Source organism: Notamacropus eugenii, chromosome 1 (genome assembly GCF_028372415.1).
Source record: "Notamacropus eugenii isolate mMacEug1 chromosome 1, mMacEug1.pri_v2, whole genome shotgun sequence".
In the NCBI taxonomy this organism is placed as follows: Eukaryota; Metazoa; Chordata; class Mammalia; order Diprotodontia; family Macropodidae; genus Notamacropus; species Notamacropus eugenii.
Window position 1 is genome coordinate 593,283,730 of NC_092872.1, and position 18,894 is coordinate 593,302,623.

Below are 18,894 nucleotides of genomic sequence, written 5' to 3' on the forward strand. Positions count from 1 at the left end.
TCCCAACCAAACGAGACAAAGTTGATCACAAGAGATAAAATAGATCATTTCAATTCCATGAAATTAAAGAAATTTTGCATTTATAAAATCAAAGTAATTATGGTAAAAGTGGTGAACTGGAAAAAAAATCTTTGCATCAAAATTTTCTTAAAACAGAATACCTCATATTTTTCAGGACTAGAAATATGTTTGACTTATAAAATTCACCGCTGGGCACATACTCCAGGGAGATCAAAATGCATTGTATCATATATAAAAAATATTCATAGCAACACTTTTTGTAGTAACAAAATACTGGAAATAAAGTGAATTTTGATTGGGGAACAGTTAAAAAAAACTGTGGCAGAAGTATACCAATGGTGCTGCCATTATTTTACATACTGCTTTTATGGTCTAGAAGTGGTATTTCCTATTTTGAGGTTCTTTCTGCAGTTTTTATTGTAATGTTGAAAATTTATCAGAATCAGTCAGAAGCCATCCTTTGAAGGGCACTTGGCACCCTTTGAAATAACTTTCTGACAAAAGAATAAGTAAATTATGATTTGTATTTCCTTGGTACTAGTTGTCCTTAATAATAACAACATATTCTTGGAGTATTATGGGGTCAGTGACAATTCTGAACATTTCAAAGTATGAGGGCTTGGAAGTGGGAAAATCAAGTAGTAACAAAAGAAGCTAGGGAATTTAGTTCTTATTTCTCACTGACTTAACTAGGTTTTGCCCTGATCAGTTCAGTCTCTAGTAATCATGTTTGCAGGTATTAGAATCTCAACTACAAATATAGGTAAATATTCTAAATTTGACTTGATTCTCTTAACTAAATAATTTTTTTTTTATGTGAGTTTTTCTCATTGCTAATTAGTTTTGTTTTGGAACCAAAAGAATGCGGTGGGGTTTTTTTTGTAAGACAAAGCTATTTTTACAACTATCTCTTTATTTTAGTCACCACTTAGAATTAAAGGGGATAGAAGACTGATCTCTAACTACCTAATAGGTAATAGATAAAACTGCATGTATAGAAGAAAAGTTTCTTTTTTTACTGGAATTTACAGGTCAGGTGATTAGATGAGTGTAACCTTTACCTATAGAAATATAGCTACATCCATGTATTTTTATGGGGCAGCTAGGTGGTACTGTGGTTCAAGTGCTGGGTCTGAAGAAAGAAAGATGAATCTTCCTGAATTCAAATCTGGTTTAGACACTTATTATAGTTCCTTCTATTGTGTCAGAGAACTACATAGCCTCAGCATGGTATCATTTAAATTTTAAAGACCTTCAGTTCATTTCTGTGGCTTTTAAAGGTCTTCAGTTTAGTTTTATGCTTAGGGTCATTAAAATTTAACAATCCTGCACCAGGGCTGGGTGGCTCTCTTTAGTGACCTTGCACAGTTCTTCCTCACTCAAAATAAAGTCAAGTGCAAGTCATGTCATCATTTCTCTGATGTCATAGTCTTCTTCGAAAATGAAGGACAAACAGACCTGTGAGTAGACCGAGCTGCCCTGCTGGGTAACTCAGGTCATCTGCTCCCTTCTGGTCCCCCCCCCCCCCACTCTTTTCCTCTGCAAAGGAAGGTAAATTTGGATGGCTAGAGGACACCCAGTTAACTTGGGGTTTACCAACTAGATCCCTTTCTCCTTCCCTCCCTCCCTCCCTTCCTTCCTTTCTTCTTTTTCTTGTCTTTGCCAGAACCTTAAACCCAGTACACTCTGAAGACCATACATAGCACAACAACAGGTCCCTGCAAAACTCCACTTAAAGGCTCCTTTCAGGACACTCCAGGCTTCAGAATGATTATCAATAGTAACTGTTGCTTTTTCCCTCCCATCTCCAGTTTACTTATTTTTTTTTTTCTTTTGTTCATTAAAGGCACCATTCCCTGTTTAATGCTTAAAGAAGTCTATTCACTGAATGGGCATTACCTCACTCTAAGTGAGTACCTGAAATAGGCCAAGGTCTCCCAGTGCATCCTGGGTCATTTCCAGTAATCCTGATGAATATCTGGTCACTGGATCCAGATGGCCCAGGAGGGGAAGTGAGGCTGGTGACCTGCACAGCCCTCCCTCACTTAAAACAAAGTCAAGTGCAAGTCATGTCATCATTTCTCTGATGGCATGGTCTTCTTTGAAAATGAAAGACAAACATAGACAGACAGATACTTATTAGCTGTGTGACCCTGGGAAAGTCACTTAACCCTGTTTGCCTCAATTTCCTCATCTATAAAATGAGCTGGATAAGAAAATGGTAAACCATTCCAGTATCTTTGCCAAGAAAACCCCAAACGGGGTGACGGAGAGTAGGCCACTACTGAAAAGGACTGAACAACAGCAATGTATACATATACATGTATCAATAAGTTGACAAGCACTTATTAAGATCCTGTTATGTTTCAAGTATTTTACATGCTGGGAACACAATATGATGAATGAAATAATACCTGCTCCCAAGGAACTGAGAGTCTTTCTACCTCTCTTCTCTATCCATTTGTCTATGTATGTCCAGATCTGTGATTTCATTCACACCCTCCACCAATGAAGACTGGCAACTTGTATTAGAAACTTGCCTGGAATGCTGCTAAATTAACTGACTTGCCCATGGTCACACAGCTAGTATAAGTCCGAGGCAAGACCTGAACCCAGGTCTTCCTGATTCCACGGTTGGCCTTCTATCCATTATATCAGACTCTCCGAAACACCCTTCCTCTATGATAATAATTCTCTACACTCTTTCTGTATCATAGTAATTGATAATCAAAGCAAATGGAAGCTTGAGAATAGTTTAAATAAAACCCGGGGTCCATCTCCAGTCATTCTGATCTATATCTTGCCATTGGACCAGATGGCTCTGGAGGAGACCATGAGGCTGGTGACCTTGCACAGCCCTCCTCACTTAAATCCAATTCACTTGCAAATGAGGACACCATCTTCCTGATGTCATGGTCTTCTTTGAGAATAAAGGACAAACAACAACAAATAAAAGCCATAATAAAAAATAAAATAAAAATAAGTCATAATGGTCAATTGTTTATCAAATTTTAAAATTTGTCAAAATATTTATCAAATTTATTAAGTAAAACCAAAAATTTCCTAAAGTTAAGTATTGTAAAATTAACTTATGAGTTTGAGCTCGAAACCTATATTTAATAATTTTACAGACGGAAACTTCATGTACATCTCTCATGCACATAGATACTGTTGGCAGGTTATTTTGTACAAAATGGCTAGCCATGAATGAAAATATCTTTAATCATAGATACTATTTAATAAGCATTACATATGATCAAGGACTTAATTGTGGCAATAGTTCAATGAACCAAACATATGAACTATATCAAAATGTGCATTCTACTACTCAAAAACATTATTTTTAATAGCTTTAATTCATGATTTAATTTTCATTACCTTTAAATGAACGTTGGCCTGGGGCTGTAGCTGTGGAGCAAGAGGGGCCTCACATACAACACATATAGCAGTGTTCACTGGTACCATGGTTCTGCATTTTATGCACATCCTCATCTGTATAAAAATGATGGTTGCTTTTTATTTAAAAAAAATTAACTGAAGGGGAAAACAGACCAGTATGTAAAATAAACTTTTAGGTAATACTGAACTGCAGAGAAAGTCACAGGTAAATGAAGAGATTTCACAAGATCTAAAATTAATCTAAATTCTTTAAGTGGCTGTGCAACAACAATAAATCAATATACTTATTTGAATATATATTTTAAGATTTTTGGAATAAAGGTATCATTGTGATTGTTTCGGTTTCTTCTATAAAATGAAGAGTAAGACAGACTTACTGTCCCTCTACCCCAATTCCAAATAATGAAGTATGGCAACAACCCCAGCTTATCCCTTGCAACAAATATATTTCCAAAGACAAACTACTCTATACATTTTCCATTATCAAGTTTTCTGTTTCAAATAGAAAGCTTTATTCTTGCCTTAGCATTTTCAACATCTAGGTTCACAGTTTATTAATAATAACAATTTCTTCTTTAAAAGAAAGAAATATCTTGTTGGTCAAAGATTAATTAGTCTGAAAGTTTTCTCTTTAATCTCAGAACAAGCTCAAAAAGGATGACATCACTGCTGATTTGCTTTTTGTATATTTCAGCTCTGACTTGGAACAACCACATATGGGGTAACTCTGCATCCATTCTGTCTTTTCCTGAGACTATCAGCAAAGCTATCAATTTTGTTGGATAGGATCTTAACCTAGGCTTCCCAATCCTTTTTAAATTGCTAACAGACTTAAAAATTTCTAAATTTTCCACAGAGAGAATAAACCTTTGGAAAGAATACATTAAACTATGATAATAAAGAAAAAAGAAGGGGTTCATGAATACAGCAATTTAGCTATTGGAGTGTCTGTGAGAATGGAGAAGAGGAATGGAAACAAGGAAGGAAGGAGTTGGGAAGTGTGTCTCACTGCTGGTCTATGATGCAGATAAAGATTAAGTCTATAGCAGTAAAGACGGGATAAAGGAGAAAGAATAGGATGAGCACGGCCTAAGAATAGGTTTGGATCTTGTAGCAGACAGTTCTTGTGTGAGAAGTTAGAAATGGGTCTGCCAGAAGTTCCTCCAGTCGTCACAACAGATCCTGAAGATGCACTGTTGTATTCTGATACAGACTGGTATGCAAAACAGTGTACCAAACAAAGTACTATGGAAGACTAGGTGAATAATTATGATTTATTATATATTCTTAAATTATATTAAAATATATTACATATTCACATATAATAATGTGAATATAAATAATAATTATGATATCTCTTGTTTGTATTATGCTTTAAGGTTTATACAATGCTTTCTTCCCAACACTGTGAAGTACATACTAAGTTTTATTATCACCCTTATACAAAAGAAGAAATGGAGGCTTAAGAAAGTTGCAATGACCTGGCCAGCCTCCTAACTCCATGTCAAGCACGCCATGTTGCCTCTTTCAAACTAACATATATTTATTTTATAAGGACCATAGAAACACTATACTGAAGCCGAATTCTCCCTTGAACATATGTACTGCAGGAAGAGATGAGATTAATGGGTCTTTGCTAGACATGGAATTCTTTCTCCAGCTTTACCTGCTAAAATTCTACCAATCTCTTCACAGCTATCATTTGAGAAATGATTCCTACCCACTTTTCAAAAAGTTGTAAAAATGCCACTTATAACAGCTAATAATATTATTATTAACTAGAATTTATATAGCACATTAATGTTTGCAAATGCTTTACAAATATTATCCAATTTTATCCTCACAATAAGCCTAAGAAATTCTATTATTATCCCCATTTTACAGATGAAACTGAGGCAGAGGCTAAGTGACTTGCCCAAGGTGACAGAGTTAGAATCTCAGGTCATATTTGAACTCAGGACTTCCTGACTCCACTTTCACCACTCTATCCACTGTACCACTTAATGCTTTAAAATTTTATTTAATTTTTTTTAACACTTTAAAGTTTTGCAAAGCCCTTTACATACATTACCGCATTTGATCCTTGTAACAATCCTGTGAGGTAGGTGTTATTACTATCTCTGGTTTACAGATGAGGAAAACAGAGGTTAACAGAGATTAAGTGACTTGTTCAGGGTCACATAGTTAGTAATTGTCTGATTCAAGATTAGAATTTAGGTCTTGCTGGCTCCCAATCCAGCACTCTATCTATAAGTTGCCTTTATACTTTGGATATAAGATTTTTCTGGTTTTCCCAGTGGGAAGTTATTCTCCTTTCCTCCAAAAATGCCTATCATTTTGTACTTCTCAATTATCAGGTTTATTTCATATCATAGCCATTTATTTGCATTTTTATCTTCCCTATTAAAATATAGGCTCCTTGAGGACAGAGACCATTCATCCTTCTATATCCCTCATAGCCTAGCACAGTGAATTGGTCATAGCAGGCTATGAAGAGAGTTCCAGGGAGGGCAACTGGCTGTAGGGCCCTCTTTGAACTATCAATCTATTTTTTGTCAGTCTGAGAATTCCAAGAACTTCCCAGCTACTGCCTTAAGGAAAAAATGGAATACAGGTGGTTAAAGTTATTTTAATTGGCTTATGGACCAGAAGAAAGGATTTAGGCAGATGATCTCTCATAATGTTCCTTGGTGGCTTGTGAATGGAGAAAATTATTGTGAGCTGTCATGAGAGGAAGGGGCAGATGAGTCTATCTCCCACCCAGCCACTGTGTCTATGAATGCATGACATCTCTGTTTATTATGCCTATTTTGTTTTTATTCTTTCCAGATCTTGGGTGAATGAGTATTCTAAGCAAAAAAAGCACGGCGTGCTTGCATCAAAAAAAGGTACTGTGCTCTATGAATAAAGCAGAATTGCAGTAGCTCAAAAGAAATGTGAGATGTGCAAATTCAAAGACATCTCTACGCCAAATGTTCATATGGACTATTTGTACCCACCTGTGGTAGAGCCTTCTGAGCTTGTCTTAGTCTGATCAGACACAGGTGGACACACTGTATGCTGACCCCATCATTTCAAGCAATCCATATATCTTATAGAAACTGCCTCTGTGCTGGCCAGTCAGCTACTGTGTTTCCTTGTCCCTTTATTTGAATCCTATGTGTAATTTACAGACACTCAAGGGAAGTGTGCCACCCCTTTCTTCAGCTCTCCTCTCTGCTGGATAACTTAATAAACATTTTTTTTCTAAATTATCACAGTTTAGAAATCTTTTCTTCTCAGCCCACAAATAGGTGTCAGAATTGGCATCTCTGATGGTTAACCCAAAAGGCTGGATTTGACTTAGAATCACTCTGCACAGAGAAACCTGGGTGGATACCCTTGTGGCTCAAGTGGAACACAGTCAAATTGCACCTGGCTCCAGACTAGGTCTTAGAACTCAGGATTTTGGGTATTCAGAAACCTAGGGATTATGTACCATCTCAACCTGGGGAATTACTTAGGGAGGGTCAGAATTAGCCTAGCCATCCTATGGACAAATGAGTAGTTACTTTGGACTGATCAACCAAGAGTTTTGAGGGGGTGGATCCATTATCCATTAATCTAGGTAGTCCTCCAGCAGTTCTTTCTCCTCTCTGTCTCTCTCTCTGTCTCTCTGTCTCTGGCTCTCTCTCTCTCTCTCTCTCTCTCTCTCTCTCTCTCTCTCTCTCTCTCTCTCTCTCTCTCTCTCTCTCTCTCTCTCTCCTCTTTTTCTTTCTGTAGTTTGCTTACCCTGCAGTTATTATTAGAAAATAAACCAGATACATGGTCTGTGACTATTTAATGGTAGCAGCCATTCTCCATTTGATAAATGGTCAAAGAATATGAACAGGCAGTTTTCAGAAGAAGAAATCAGGTAGTTATAGTCATATGAAAAAGTGATCTCAATCACTATTGATTAGAGAAATGAAAATTAAAACAACCATGAGGTACCACCTCACACCTATCAGAAATGGCAAATGCTAGAGAGGAGAAGGGAAAAAGAGGGATACTAATGAACTACTTGTACAGTAGAAAAGAAAAGAATTCAGAACTATGTCCAAAGGGCTATAAAAATATGCACACCTTTTGATTCATCAATATACTACTACATTTGCATCCCCAAAAGATCAAAGACAAAGGAAAAGAATCTAGGTAAACAAAAATATCTATAGTAGCTCTTTTTGTATGGGCAAAGAATTGAAAATTGAGGGAATGTTCATCAACTGGTGAATGACTGAATAAGTTGTGGCATATGATTTTGATGTGGTAGTATTGTGTTATGGGAAATGATGAGGGGAGTGGTTTCAGAAAAACATAGCAAGACCTATATAAATTGATGCAAAGTAAAGTGAGAAGAACTAGGATATCATTGTATACGGTAACAGCAGATGCTCTGATCAATGCAACAATCCAAGGCAATTCCAAAGGACTCATGATGAAGACATGCTATGCACCTCCAAAGAGAAACTGATGAACTCTGAGTACAAACTGAAGTATAATTTTCTCACTTGCTTTATTTTTCTTGCTTTTTAAAAAATACGGCTAATATGGAAATATGTTTTGCATGGTTTCACATGTCTAACTCTCAGTAGGTGGAAGAAGGAGTAGGAGGGAGAAAATTTGGAATTCAAAATTTAAAAAGAAAAGAGTGCTAAAAATAAATAAATTATAAATTTGAAAATTAAAAAAAAAAATTAAAACCTGCATCCATAGTTAAAATGCTGGGGAAGTTAATGAAGTTTCACACCTGAAACAATTTTTCCACTTTTCTGTAACTTGATGCTAAGTTTTCCATCCCAGGAGGCACGGACTTACTACCACCTCAGACTGTCAGTGAGAGATAAGGTTTTAGGAAGAAAAAAAAAGAGAAAAAAAAAAAACCTGTATCACAAAACTTTTTCTAAGTCATTTCAACCCTTGCCAGATTGGGGTTACAGAGATAAAGTCAGAAAAGCAAAGAAAGGAATACTGCTTTTTTCCTACATTGTAGAAATATATGGCATTATAAACTACTTAAAGATTAGATCTGTAATTGTAATCTAATATCTTTGCTGTTAATTGTGGATTGTATCATTTGAGGTGCTGGCAGCTAATGGTCCCTGAGATAACTGAAATTTTGTGATTATAAATTCAGATTTTATTTGATTTTATCCTAAAACTAAACATAAAACTAAAGATAATTTTGATGTCCGATCCTCTATAGGAAGATCAGACCTTAAATAATACACTTAATACTTGAAAATAAAGTGATATATTTAGAAAGTGCATGAATAAGAATGAAAAGTGCAAGTATTCTATACTGTCTTTTGAAAGCAATTAACCTAGAATGTCAAATTGATAGAGGAAGTGATTTACTAAGTAAGATGATTTGGGCATAGATTCAACAGAATTGATGTTATTTGACTGGCAAAAAAGTTTTGTGGTACATTTGAAAAATTTATAATATTGTTTATGTTACTGTTAGACTCCTAATTTTTTTGTATTATAATTTTTGGGAAATCATTGTATAAGAAATGCCATTAATTTGAAAATTGATTCCTACAGGGTAATACAACTTTATTACGTGAAAATTAACTGTTCCTTTGATAGAGACTATTGCCATTATGATTTTAAAAACCTGCCAATAATTTAATTGGGTATATTTTGCCTAAAATGAATACTACTGTAATTACTTAGAGTTGTGGAAAGCACCATAGAACTTGTAAATATCTAAGAAGTTCTTGGGGGACTTGCTAGATTTTCAGTTTCCTGGATCTCAACCCTTACTAATGTCATAAATCTGTGAAAGAGTTACTGAAAGAATGTTGTGAAGTTCTAAAATAATGAAGCACTTTAATGAGAAACGAGGATCTCTCATAAGTGAAGTAGAGGCACTTATGAATTTATTTTATAAAGAGTGATTTTTATCTTATAGATTTTTAAGCCACTGTTTGTGAAAATTATAAAAGTGCACCTGAAATAGTATTTATTAAAGTTATATCTTTGAGCCAACTTAGTATCAACAGATCTCAGATTTAAAGATTTTGTTTTGGCTTTAGGGTTTAATATGTAATACTTTCAGATAAGGAGATCTATTAGACTCAAGGCCTACAGCAGTCAGTATTTTTCTGGGTTTTGAATGAACTATTTTGTATTCACTACAAGTGTATAATCATTATACACTACATGTGTATAATCACTACATGTGTACAATCTAGGGGGTTATTTTCTTAATTTCTAAAGATGAATGTTTGCTCCGAGATGGATTTGAATTAGAAAGGATGTATAAGATAAGGCTTATGTGTGTTGCTAAGTGTTATTGCAGCAACATGAGAAAAAAATAATAATAGCTATATCTAAATTGTGATTAGTGAGGCAAAATCTTTTGGGGTTGTAATTTGATGTTGTTCTGAATTTTTTTTTTTCAGGTACGATTGCCTGAATTTTCATTGAATCAATAATCTATCATGTAAGAAAAAAGCCAAGTGCTATTCAAAGGGAGTGTGATCTGGGAACTGTCAGGTCAATGTCTATGCCTGGTAATGTTGAGAGGACAACCTTGTATAGGTGAAGGGAGGATCCTCTTGACTTCTCCATTGTGTTATTCCTTCTGAACAGGAAACTTCCCTCCTGGTTAATTTTGAGTATCTATGGTACCCTATGAATAACGTGGAACTTTGCTGTATGCTTAGCTGTTCTAAAATAAAGGCAAACTATAACTCTGATCTGGACTCAGAGTTAAGGAAACTTTATGCTTATGTCAAGTCAGTCGATATTGTTATAACTATGTCCATATTTTCCCTTTCATAGGAAATTTCTAAACAAGGGCAAGTAAATTATAAAAGTTTACATATATGAAGAATCTTCTTATTGCAATACTAAAGATCTCTGAGTTACTACAATTGGTTGCAAGTATGAAAGATCTTACTGTTTTTAATTTTTACTATTTTTGAATTTGTTGTCACCAATAGTTATATCACATATAAGAGTAGGCCCTTAAAATATCTCATTCTTTCTAGGTAATTTGAGGATATTATATCCTCAAAGGGTAGATAGTACAATTAGGACAAAAATGCGATGGGACAAAGATATAAAAGTTTTCAATTTTAATGTAGTAAAACATCACTTTGAGAAAAGCAAGATTAGATTGTTTTCTCTAAGAACTAAGATACATACGTGTATATATATATGTATACACACACACACACACACACATATATATATATATATATATAGCTTTTGAGACAGATGCTTTTAATTAGACCCTTATTTTACTCCAATCAGTATTAATTTGTTTAGTGTGATTTCATAGGGGTAGTGATTATAGTGATACGCATATCTATTAACATACATTTACTTATTCTAGTCAACTAATATAAACATAGGAATTACATATATTAATACATATTTACATGTATTATATTTAGGGATAATTAAGATAAGTGCTTTCTTATAATAACTTTAAACTACAAGATACAAGACAGGTCTTCCCATCTCCAGGTCCAGTGCTCCTAACACACTGCCTTCCTGTTTACTATATGAGATAATCTCAAATCTTAATGAAATCATGAGTGCATTGTTTTTAGCTTCTTAAAGAAAGTTGCTGTTTGAAGTACAAATAACATGTTTCTCCTGGGCAGCACTGCTTTGATTCTGATCTGCTAACAGGCTCTCACTTAACAAGAAGGGCCTGGGTCTCCTGTGGAGCAGGAGAAAACAAACAGAAATCACAGCAGAGCTCATGGAGAGGAACAACATTCCTCTTTATGGCTCTAGGGGGTTTGTGTTCCTCGGCATGGCTTCTTCTCCATCTTCTTTCTGTTCATTAAAGCCATGCCAAACAAGGAAACCTCTCTTCTACAGTCCTTTTTGTGTGGAAGTTTGCCCCATTCAGTTCAATCCCATACAGGCAATGGAGCACTAGACTTGGAGACAGGAAGATATGGGTTTGAATCCCGACTCCTTTTGATGTGACTCTGGTCAGTCGCTGGCCTTCTCTGAGCCTCGGTTTTTCCATCTATAAATGGCAATAATAATAATCATACCTGCTTCAGAGGGTTGATATCAAAGTGCTATACAAATATAAGCTATGGTAATTATTAAAGAGAGTAAATTTTAAGATGTCCACTCAGAATCTGTAAGTGGCTTATGTCTCAGTTCTAGTCTAAGTGCTCTTTACTCATCACTCTGTTCTGCATCAATTAAACAAAGGACTAACAGGTACCTTTCCAGAGAGTGTCATTTTGTATGTCACAGCAGAGGTCCTTTCACTTCATTTCATATAACTCAGTCAACTAAGGAATTCCAGAGTGAGGGTGGATATAAAGAGGAAATTTAAGGAGGCACTGTTTCTAGTTAGGTAAAAAAAAATTAATGGCAAACTAATTTAAATCTTGTCATTCTTACCTCCACAACATCTCTCATATCCCTTCCATTCTCTCTGCTCACACAACCACTACCTTAGTGTAGGAACTCATTCCCTCTCACCTAGATTATTTCAACAGCTTTCTAATTGGTCCCTTTGATTCAAATCTCTCCCCTCTCCAATCCATCTTCCCCTCGACATGTGATTTTCTTAAAGTATATATCTGACCATATTACTCCCGTTTCCCTGAACCTCTTAATGGTTTCCTATTGCCTCTAGGATCAAATATAAGTTCCTCTGTTTAGCCTTTAAAGTCCTTTATAACCTGGCTTCTGTCTTTCCAATTGTATTATACATTATCCCCCTTCCCTCATGCTATGGTCTGACCAAACTGGTTTTCTTCCTGTTCCTCAAATGTGATACACCATCTCCTTTCTTGTTGCATTGACTGACACCATCCCCATCCCCTCAAGCATGGAATATACTCTTACCTAATCTGTACCTCTTAGAATTCTATTTTTTCTTTAAAGCTCTGCTGGAACACTGCTTCCCAGAGGAAATCAGGGGAGATACTATAATATACATAAACAATCAATTAAATAATTGATCAATAATAATTTATATTTATAGTAATATTATGTAATATGTTACAACATACTATATTGAAATTATGTAGTTATGTTATATTAATGTGATATGTTAATATACTTAATAGTTATATGTTATATAATTATTAAGTTATATTAATATATATTATCTCCCCTGATTAAATGCAAGGTCCTTGAGGAGAACTGTTTATTTTGTCATTGCATTTTCAGATGCTAGGGTAGCACCTGGCACGTTTTAAATACCTTGCTAAATGATTATTACTGATATCTATTTAACACGTTCAAGACAAAGCTTCTTATTTCAGATTAAGTTGTGGCTTATTTCAAAACCCATCTATTTGTTCCATATACTAGGGTAATTTGTGGATATGTGCATTCATGATCAGTATTTTATTTAATACTGATTATATACCATTGATCAGACTGTAACTGGAATTGTGTTTGTGTGATTCCATTGGGGTTCTTGTTTTAGGAAAGACACTGACAAACTGTATCATATAAAGAGGATGGTAATGAGGATAGTAAAGCTACTCAAAGTCATATCATATGAGAAATGATAGAGAATGGTTAGTCTGATGAACAGAAAACATAGGAGAAACATTGAGAGATGTTTGAAGGATTGAATAAGGCCATGCGGAAAAGGGATTAGACATATTCTGTGTAGATGCAGAAGAGAGAACTAGTACTAACTGGAGGGAGCTAGAAGCAAATTGATTTCAGCATAAGGAAGACCTACCTAATAACCAGAATGGTCCAAAACTGCCTTGCAAAGTAGTGAGGTACTTAAGCAGAAACTAGAAGATTACCTGTCAGAGATGCTGTAATACATGCAGTAATGCATGTATTAGATAAGAGGTTGGGGTAGACGACTCGTCAGGTACCTTTCCAATTCTAAACTTTTATGACCCTTGAATATTTTTCTTCGTTATATTTATATTATTAATTAAAAGCTATACTGGGCAGGAATATTTTTCTTTAAGTAATATTATGACAAAGGATACTTAAGACAAAGTTGACATTTCAAATCTTTTCATCACCTAAGACCAACAAACAAACAGGAGAAAGAAATACCCAACATTCAGTAAGAAACATGAACAATAAAATGGTTCCAAAAAACAGGTTTTCCCAACCTAAAGTATAAGAAACTCATAATTTTTTAGTATTGTTATGCAGTTGGCTGTTACTATCTATAAAGAGTGAATAAATAAAAGATTGTTTTAGTTTTCTCACCTGAGCTCCTTCTGGGAGTAAAGGGTTTTGACCAAACATAGGTGGAACAGGAGTGCCACATTCTTGACAGAAAATAGTGAAAGGGTCACATGTAGTAGTTAGACAATTTGTACACCTAAAAAACAAGGGTTTATTAGCTGAATGTATCTTATGATTCAGTGTTAAGAATATGAAAAAACAAGCAATCATGGTCATAAGATACTTTTAAAATGTTTTTGACTAAATCTATAACCTCTTCCAGACTCTATAACTGTGCATTCAAAATAGATGTGGGGAGATTAAGGTGTTCATTGATCAAAACATTAGACTAAACTACTGAGGCTTATACGCTAACAGATATGTACAATAAAGACAGGAATGTGGACTAGTAGGAAGGAGTACATTGACCTTACCTTCTTAATCTACCTTTTATTCTGGTTCAAATTAATTTGTAGCTAAGCCAGGGAGGATCTTGGGAATGTGTAAAATTGTCAAAATCCATCAGATAGTCATCTATAAGGAAAAGCTTTGATTTCTGCCCAAAAAGGAAAAAAAAAAGACCTAGACTAGGGGCATGATGCCTGGCTTTTATTAGCTGGTTATGGTGACTATGAGCCAAAAACGGTCAGCCAGTCCTTATAAGAGGAAGGTTCTAGCTACTATATCCTAGCATGCTGAAGCTTGCTCTACCTTTAAGAGATAAATCCACAAGATAGGAGCAGTGGGCAATGCCCAGGAAAGAGACACTAAGATTAGCAAGAAGCAACACATCACTGGAGACTACACAACACACCCCATAGAGACCATCATGAGTCACACTCAGTGAAAAAGGTAGGGGGAGGATTAAGGACATAAGCAGACAGGGTAGCCTTGGAGAAGAGAAAGGCCACCTCTTCACAGAGGATAAAGGAAGAGGATTTTGAAATGGAGAACAGGTGAGAAGAGGAGCTCTTAGATAGATGCCAACTATATTCATATTTCAGTAGGAGGGCCACCTGCACTCTGGCTGTTCTCTTCATCCCCACCAGTCTAAACTCTCCCTCTTTGTCTTTGGTAGGTGAGCTTTTACCTTATTCTGCCTAGAATCAGGTTGCCTTGTCACTGTACAGCCATTTCCAGACCCTACCATTCTGGTTATTCTCTTCCCCGTTCTACTACGTCGTGGCCTCGTGTCCCTGAGACACTAGGTTCTGACAGATGAGCTCTTTTGCATTATTTCAGCTGGAACCAGATGTACATATCACTTCCCAGCCATTCACTTAATGTGTACTTCCTCTTTCCCCTTCCAGCTTCCATTTATATACTGTCTTACTCTCTTAGAATACAAGTTTCTTGAGGGCAGGGATTATTTTTCTTAAATGTATTTGTATCCCCATTGCTTAGTATAATGCCTTGCATGTAGTGAGTGCTTAATAAACTTTTTATCATTCAATTACTCATAGCCTCTCTAGGTCTCATTTTCCTCATATGTAAAATGAGAAGTTGGCAAACCTCTCATTGATTTTTTAGAAGTTGAAGGGTCCTTCTATTCCCAAGGCAAATAATTATTCATTTCTTTCATATCAATTCCCAACCCTAGGTCTTTATCTCACATAAAATGGCAAAACTCTGAAATTTTAATTTTAGTTTATATTCCACATAATATTTTCAGAAGGAGCAATAAACTCATGAGATCAAACAATTAATATTGCAAAGTAGTTTTGGAATAATAAAACCATGTCAAATATGGTTCCTTCTATAAAATTTAAGTCTTCTGAAACTTAGAAACACAGGGGTGGCAATATAAACATGCTTTTCATTCATTAATTTGTTCAACAAATATGGATTAAGTCATATATGAAAGACATAAAGAATAATCAGTCAATCAAACGCAAGCATTTATTGAATCTCTACTATATTCCAGGTGCTGTCCTAGGTTTGGAGGGTACAAAGATAAAAATGAAAGTCAATGCCCCCAAGAAAAAAATATATATACATATGTATATATACACATTATAAATAAGCACAAGTAATGGGGGAGGCACCAACAACTGGAGAGGATCAAGGAGGGCCTCATGTGGATTTGACATGTAAACTGAGTTTTGAGGGAAACGAGGGACCTGAGGAGGACATGTGTTACAGGCAAAGAAGACTGAGAATGTGAAGCACAGATGGGAGATGGCACATCATGAATGAAAAGCAGCCAGACCATGTTGGCTGGACACAAGAATGTGTGATGGGGTGTCATGTTGTAAAGGGCTTTAAATACCATGTTGTTGTGTTCATTGTTTTAGTCTTGTCTGACTTTTAGTGGCCCCTTTTGGGGTTGTCTCAGCAAAGATAGTGGAATTGTTTGCCATTTCTTTCTCCAGCTCATTTTACAATAGAGGAAACTGAGGCAAAGAGAATTAAGTGCTCAGGGTCATATAGCTAGTAAGTGTCTGAGGCTGCATTTGAACTCAGGTCTCCCTGACTCCAGGCCCAGCACTCTATCTACTGTGCCACCTAACTGCCCATTAAATGCCATACGAGTTTGTATTTGATTCCTGAGGAAAGAGAGATCCACTAGAGTTTAATGGGGAGGGTAGTGACATGATTAGACCCATGCTTTAGGAATGCTACTTTGGCAACTGCATGGAATATGGGGAGACTTGGGGCAAGGAGACCAATTACGAGGTTCCAGCAAAAATCCAGGTAAGAAAAGATGAGGGCTTGAACTAGAGTCATAGGCATGTGAATAGAAAAGGACAGGAATGTCAGAGATTTTGTAGAGGAATGTAGGGTGAGTGTGAATGAGGAGTCAAAGATAACTCTGAACACAACTGACTAAAAGAATGATGATACTCCCAACAGAAACAGGGAAGCTGTGAAGATGGTGGGTTTGGTTGGAAAAGAGAATGAGTTTTGTTTTAGACATATTGAGTTTAAGATATCTAACTATAACAACCAGTTCAAAATGTCCAACAGAAAGTTTGTGATGCAAGACCAGAGCTAGGAAAAGGTATAGCTCTACTTTGGACTGGTTAAGGGAAATGAATGGCTATTTCTCATCACCTTTCCTTGCTGCCAAGAGGAAGAGTCCCATGAGTTCAGGTTCCTCATTGTTTTAATGTTTGTACTAAGTCCAGAGAAAAAGGTAAAATGCTTTTGTCACTGGCTTTGTTAATTAAGAATAAAATAACTTTTATCTTCATTAAGACATTACCTTAAAATCTGATTATAATTTAAATAAAAAAAATAATAAATCTTCATTAAAAAGATTAAGAAAATGTTACTTTTGCCATTAGCATCTAGCTCTCAATAAAAGAACATAACAATGACACCTGTAATTACTAGAACAATCCTTAAACATAAGCTTTGGAAGACTAGTTTATTGTTCTTTTAAAAAAATCTCTAGAAATTAATATTACTATTCACAATAAAAATAAACCACATTTATAGAGAGCTTTTGCAATATGCAATTTGCAAGCACCTTCCTCATAAAAACCTTGTAAGACAGAGATGCAATTATTATTATTATCCTGATTTTTGGAAGGTTTGACCAACACACTGTATATATTTTTATATAATATATCATTGTGTATATTGATTTTATTTGTATAGACAACTCCCATTGAGAAAATTCTCTCTCCTAATGCAGATTTGCTGGGTCATCTTCAGTTATCCTGATCGGTATCTGGCCACTGGACCCAATTGGCTCTGGGGGTAAAAGTGAAGCTGGTGACTTTGCACAGTCCGCCCTCGCTCAAATCAATTCAATTACAAGTCTTGATATCTCCGTGATGTCAAGAATGAAGGACAAACCGCAATACACACACACACACACACACACACACACACACACACACACACACACACACACACACACACACACACACACACACACACACACACACACACACACACACACACACACACACACACACACACACACACACACACACACACACACACACCCCTGCTCTGCAATTCAGTTATATGGCCACAGAGAGAGGTAAGTGCCTAAGGCACTTAGCCAGCAGGTTTAGAGCCACCACTTAAAGCCCTAAGTCCTGGAAGCTGTGTCTGTATCCACTATGCCATGTTGCCTTTCATTTCCATTTGACCAATGGGAGAACAGAAGCTCCCAGACTTTAGGGGACTTGTCCAAGGTCACATAAACCTTTTTGGGGGGAGTCTGTAATCCAAACCAGGTATTCGGACTTCAAGTCCGTATATTTTTCCTTTTACTATTTCTCGCAAAAACAAAAAACAAAAAACAAAACAAAAACTATTCAGAAAAGCCTGGAAAGACTTCTATGAGCTAATGCTGAGTGAAATGAGCGGAACCACAAGAACATCATACACAGTAAGAGCCACAGTGTTCCAGGACTTAGCCCTTCATAATAATGCAAGGACCTAAAACATTCAAAGGACTCTTCATGCAGAATGTCATCCACGTGCAGCAAAAGAACTATAGAATCAGAATGCAGAATGAAGCAGACTATTTTCTCTTGTGTTATGTTTTGATTTTGTTTTTCTCATGGTTTCTCCCATTCATTTTAATTCTTCTATGTAACATGACTAATGTGAAAATGTAATAAGAATGTATGTGTAGAACCCATATACTATTGCAAGCCACCTTGGGAAGAGAGGGGGAGAAAATTTAAAACTTATGGAAGTGGTTATTGAAAACTGAAAACAAATAAATTAATTAAATTAAAAAAACAAACAATAACACATTAATATGTTTTTAATAAGTCTATATAAGCAATGAAGTGGAGGATATAGGTAATAATAAGCATAATTCAAAGGAGAAGAATTCTTTTGTTTGAAAAGCTTTAAATCAGATTTTGGTTATGTGATTTTGCTATTTCTTTCTGCACATGAAGAGACACAGTCCCCCAAAGATCCTCAGAATATTGACAAGTGATATTAAATCTCTGACATATGAGGACAGTTTGTGACTTCTAGAGTCCCCAATCACAAATCCTAAGCTGTCGATCTAAAGTTTACTTCATGACTTACCTTCTTTAAAATAAGGACTGTGCACTATTACACATAACCATTGGACAGGACACCACTTTGTTTTATCTTAAAGTAAGTTTGTCCTAGGCTCCATTTCTATCTCAGCAACTAACTTACTTGCAATCTGAGCATATAATTAGCCTTCTTTACAGGGATCCATACAGCAATGTTGAATTAGTGAGTCTCATAAATTGCTAAAAAGAGAATGCAAAAAATATCCCTACTCCTGGACAGTCCCTCCAGATAGGGCCTAGATGTACAGAAATGGGGTGATGAATGCCCTAGTGGGGCTAAGACGCTGCCTTT

The 18,894-nt window shown here is 35.8% G+C and overlaps 1 protein-coding gene across 5 annotated transcripts in view; it reads right to left on the reverse strand.

Annotated features, from left to right (window-relative positions):
- Positions 1-18,894, reverse strand: part of DZANK1 (double zinc ribbon and ankyrin repeat domains 1) — a 136,169-nt gene that overhangs the window by 87,330 nt on the left and 29,945 nt on the right. For all 5 annotated transcript variants that reach the window (XM_072634537.1, XM_072634535.1, XM_072634539.1 and 2 more), the window contains 2 exons: positions 13,624-13,738; positions 3,400-3,513 (listed from right to left, as the gene is read on the reverse strand). In XM_072634537.1, the coding sequence (XP_072490638.1) occupies positions 3,400-3,513; positions 13,624-13,738 (229 nt within the window). The remainder of the gene's footprint in view (positions 1-3,399; positions 3,514-13,623; positions 13,739-18,894) is intronic.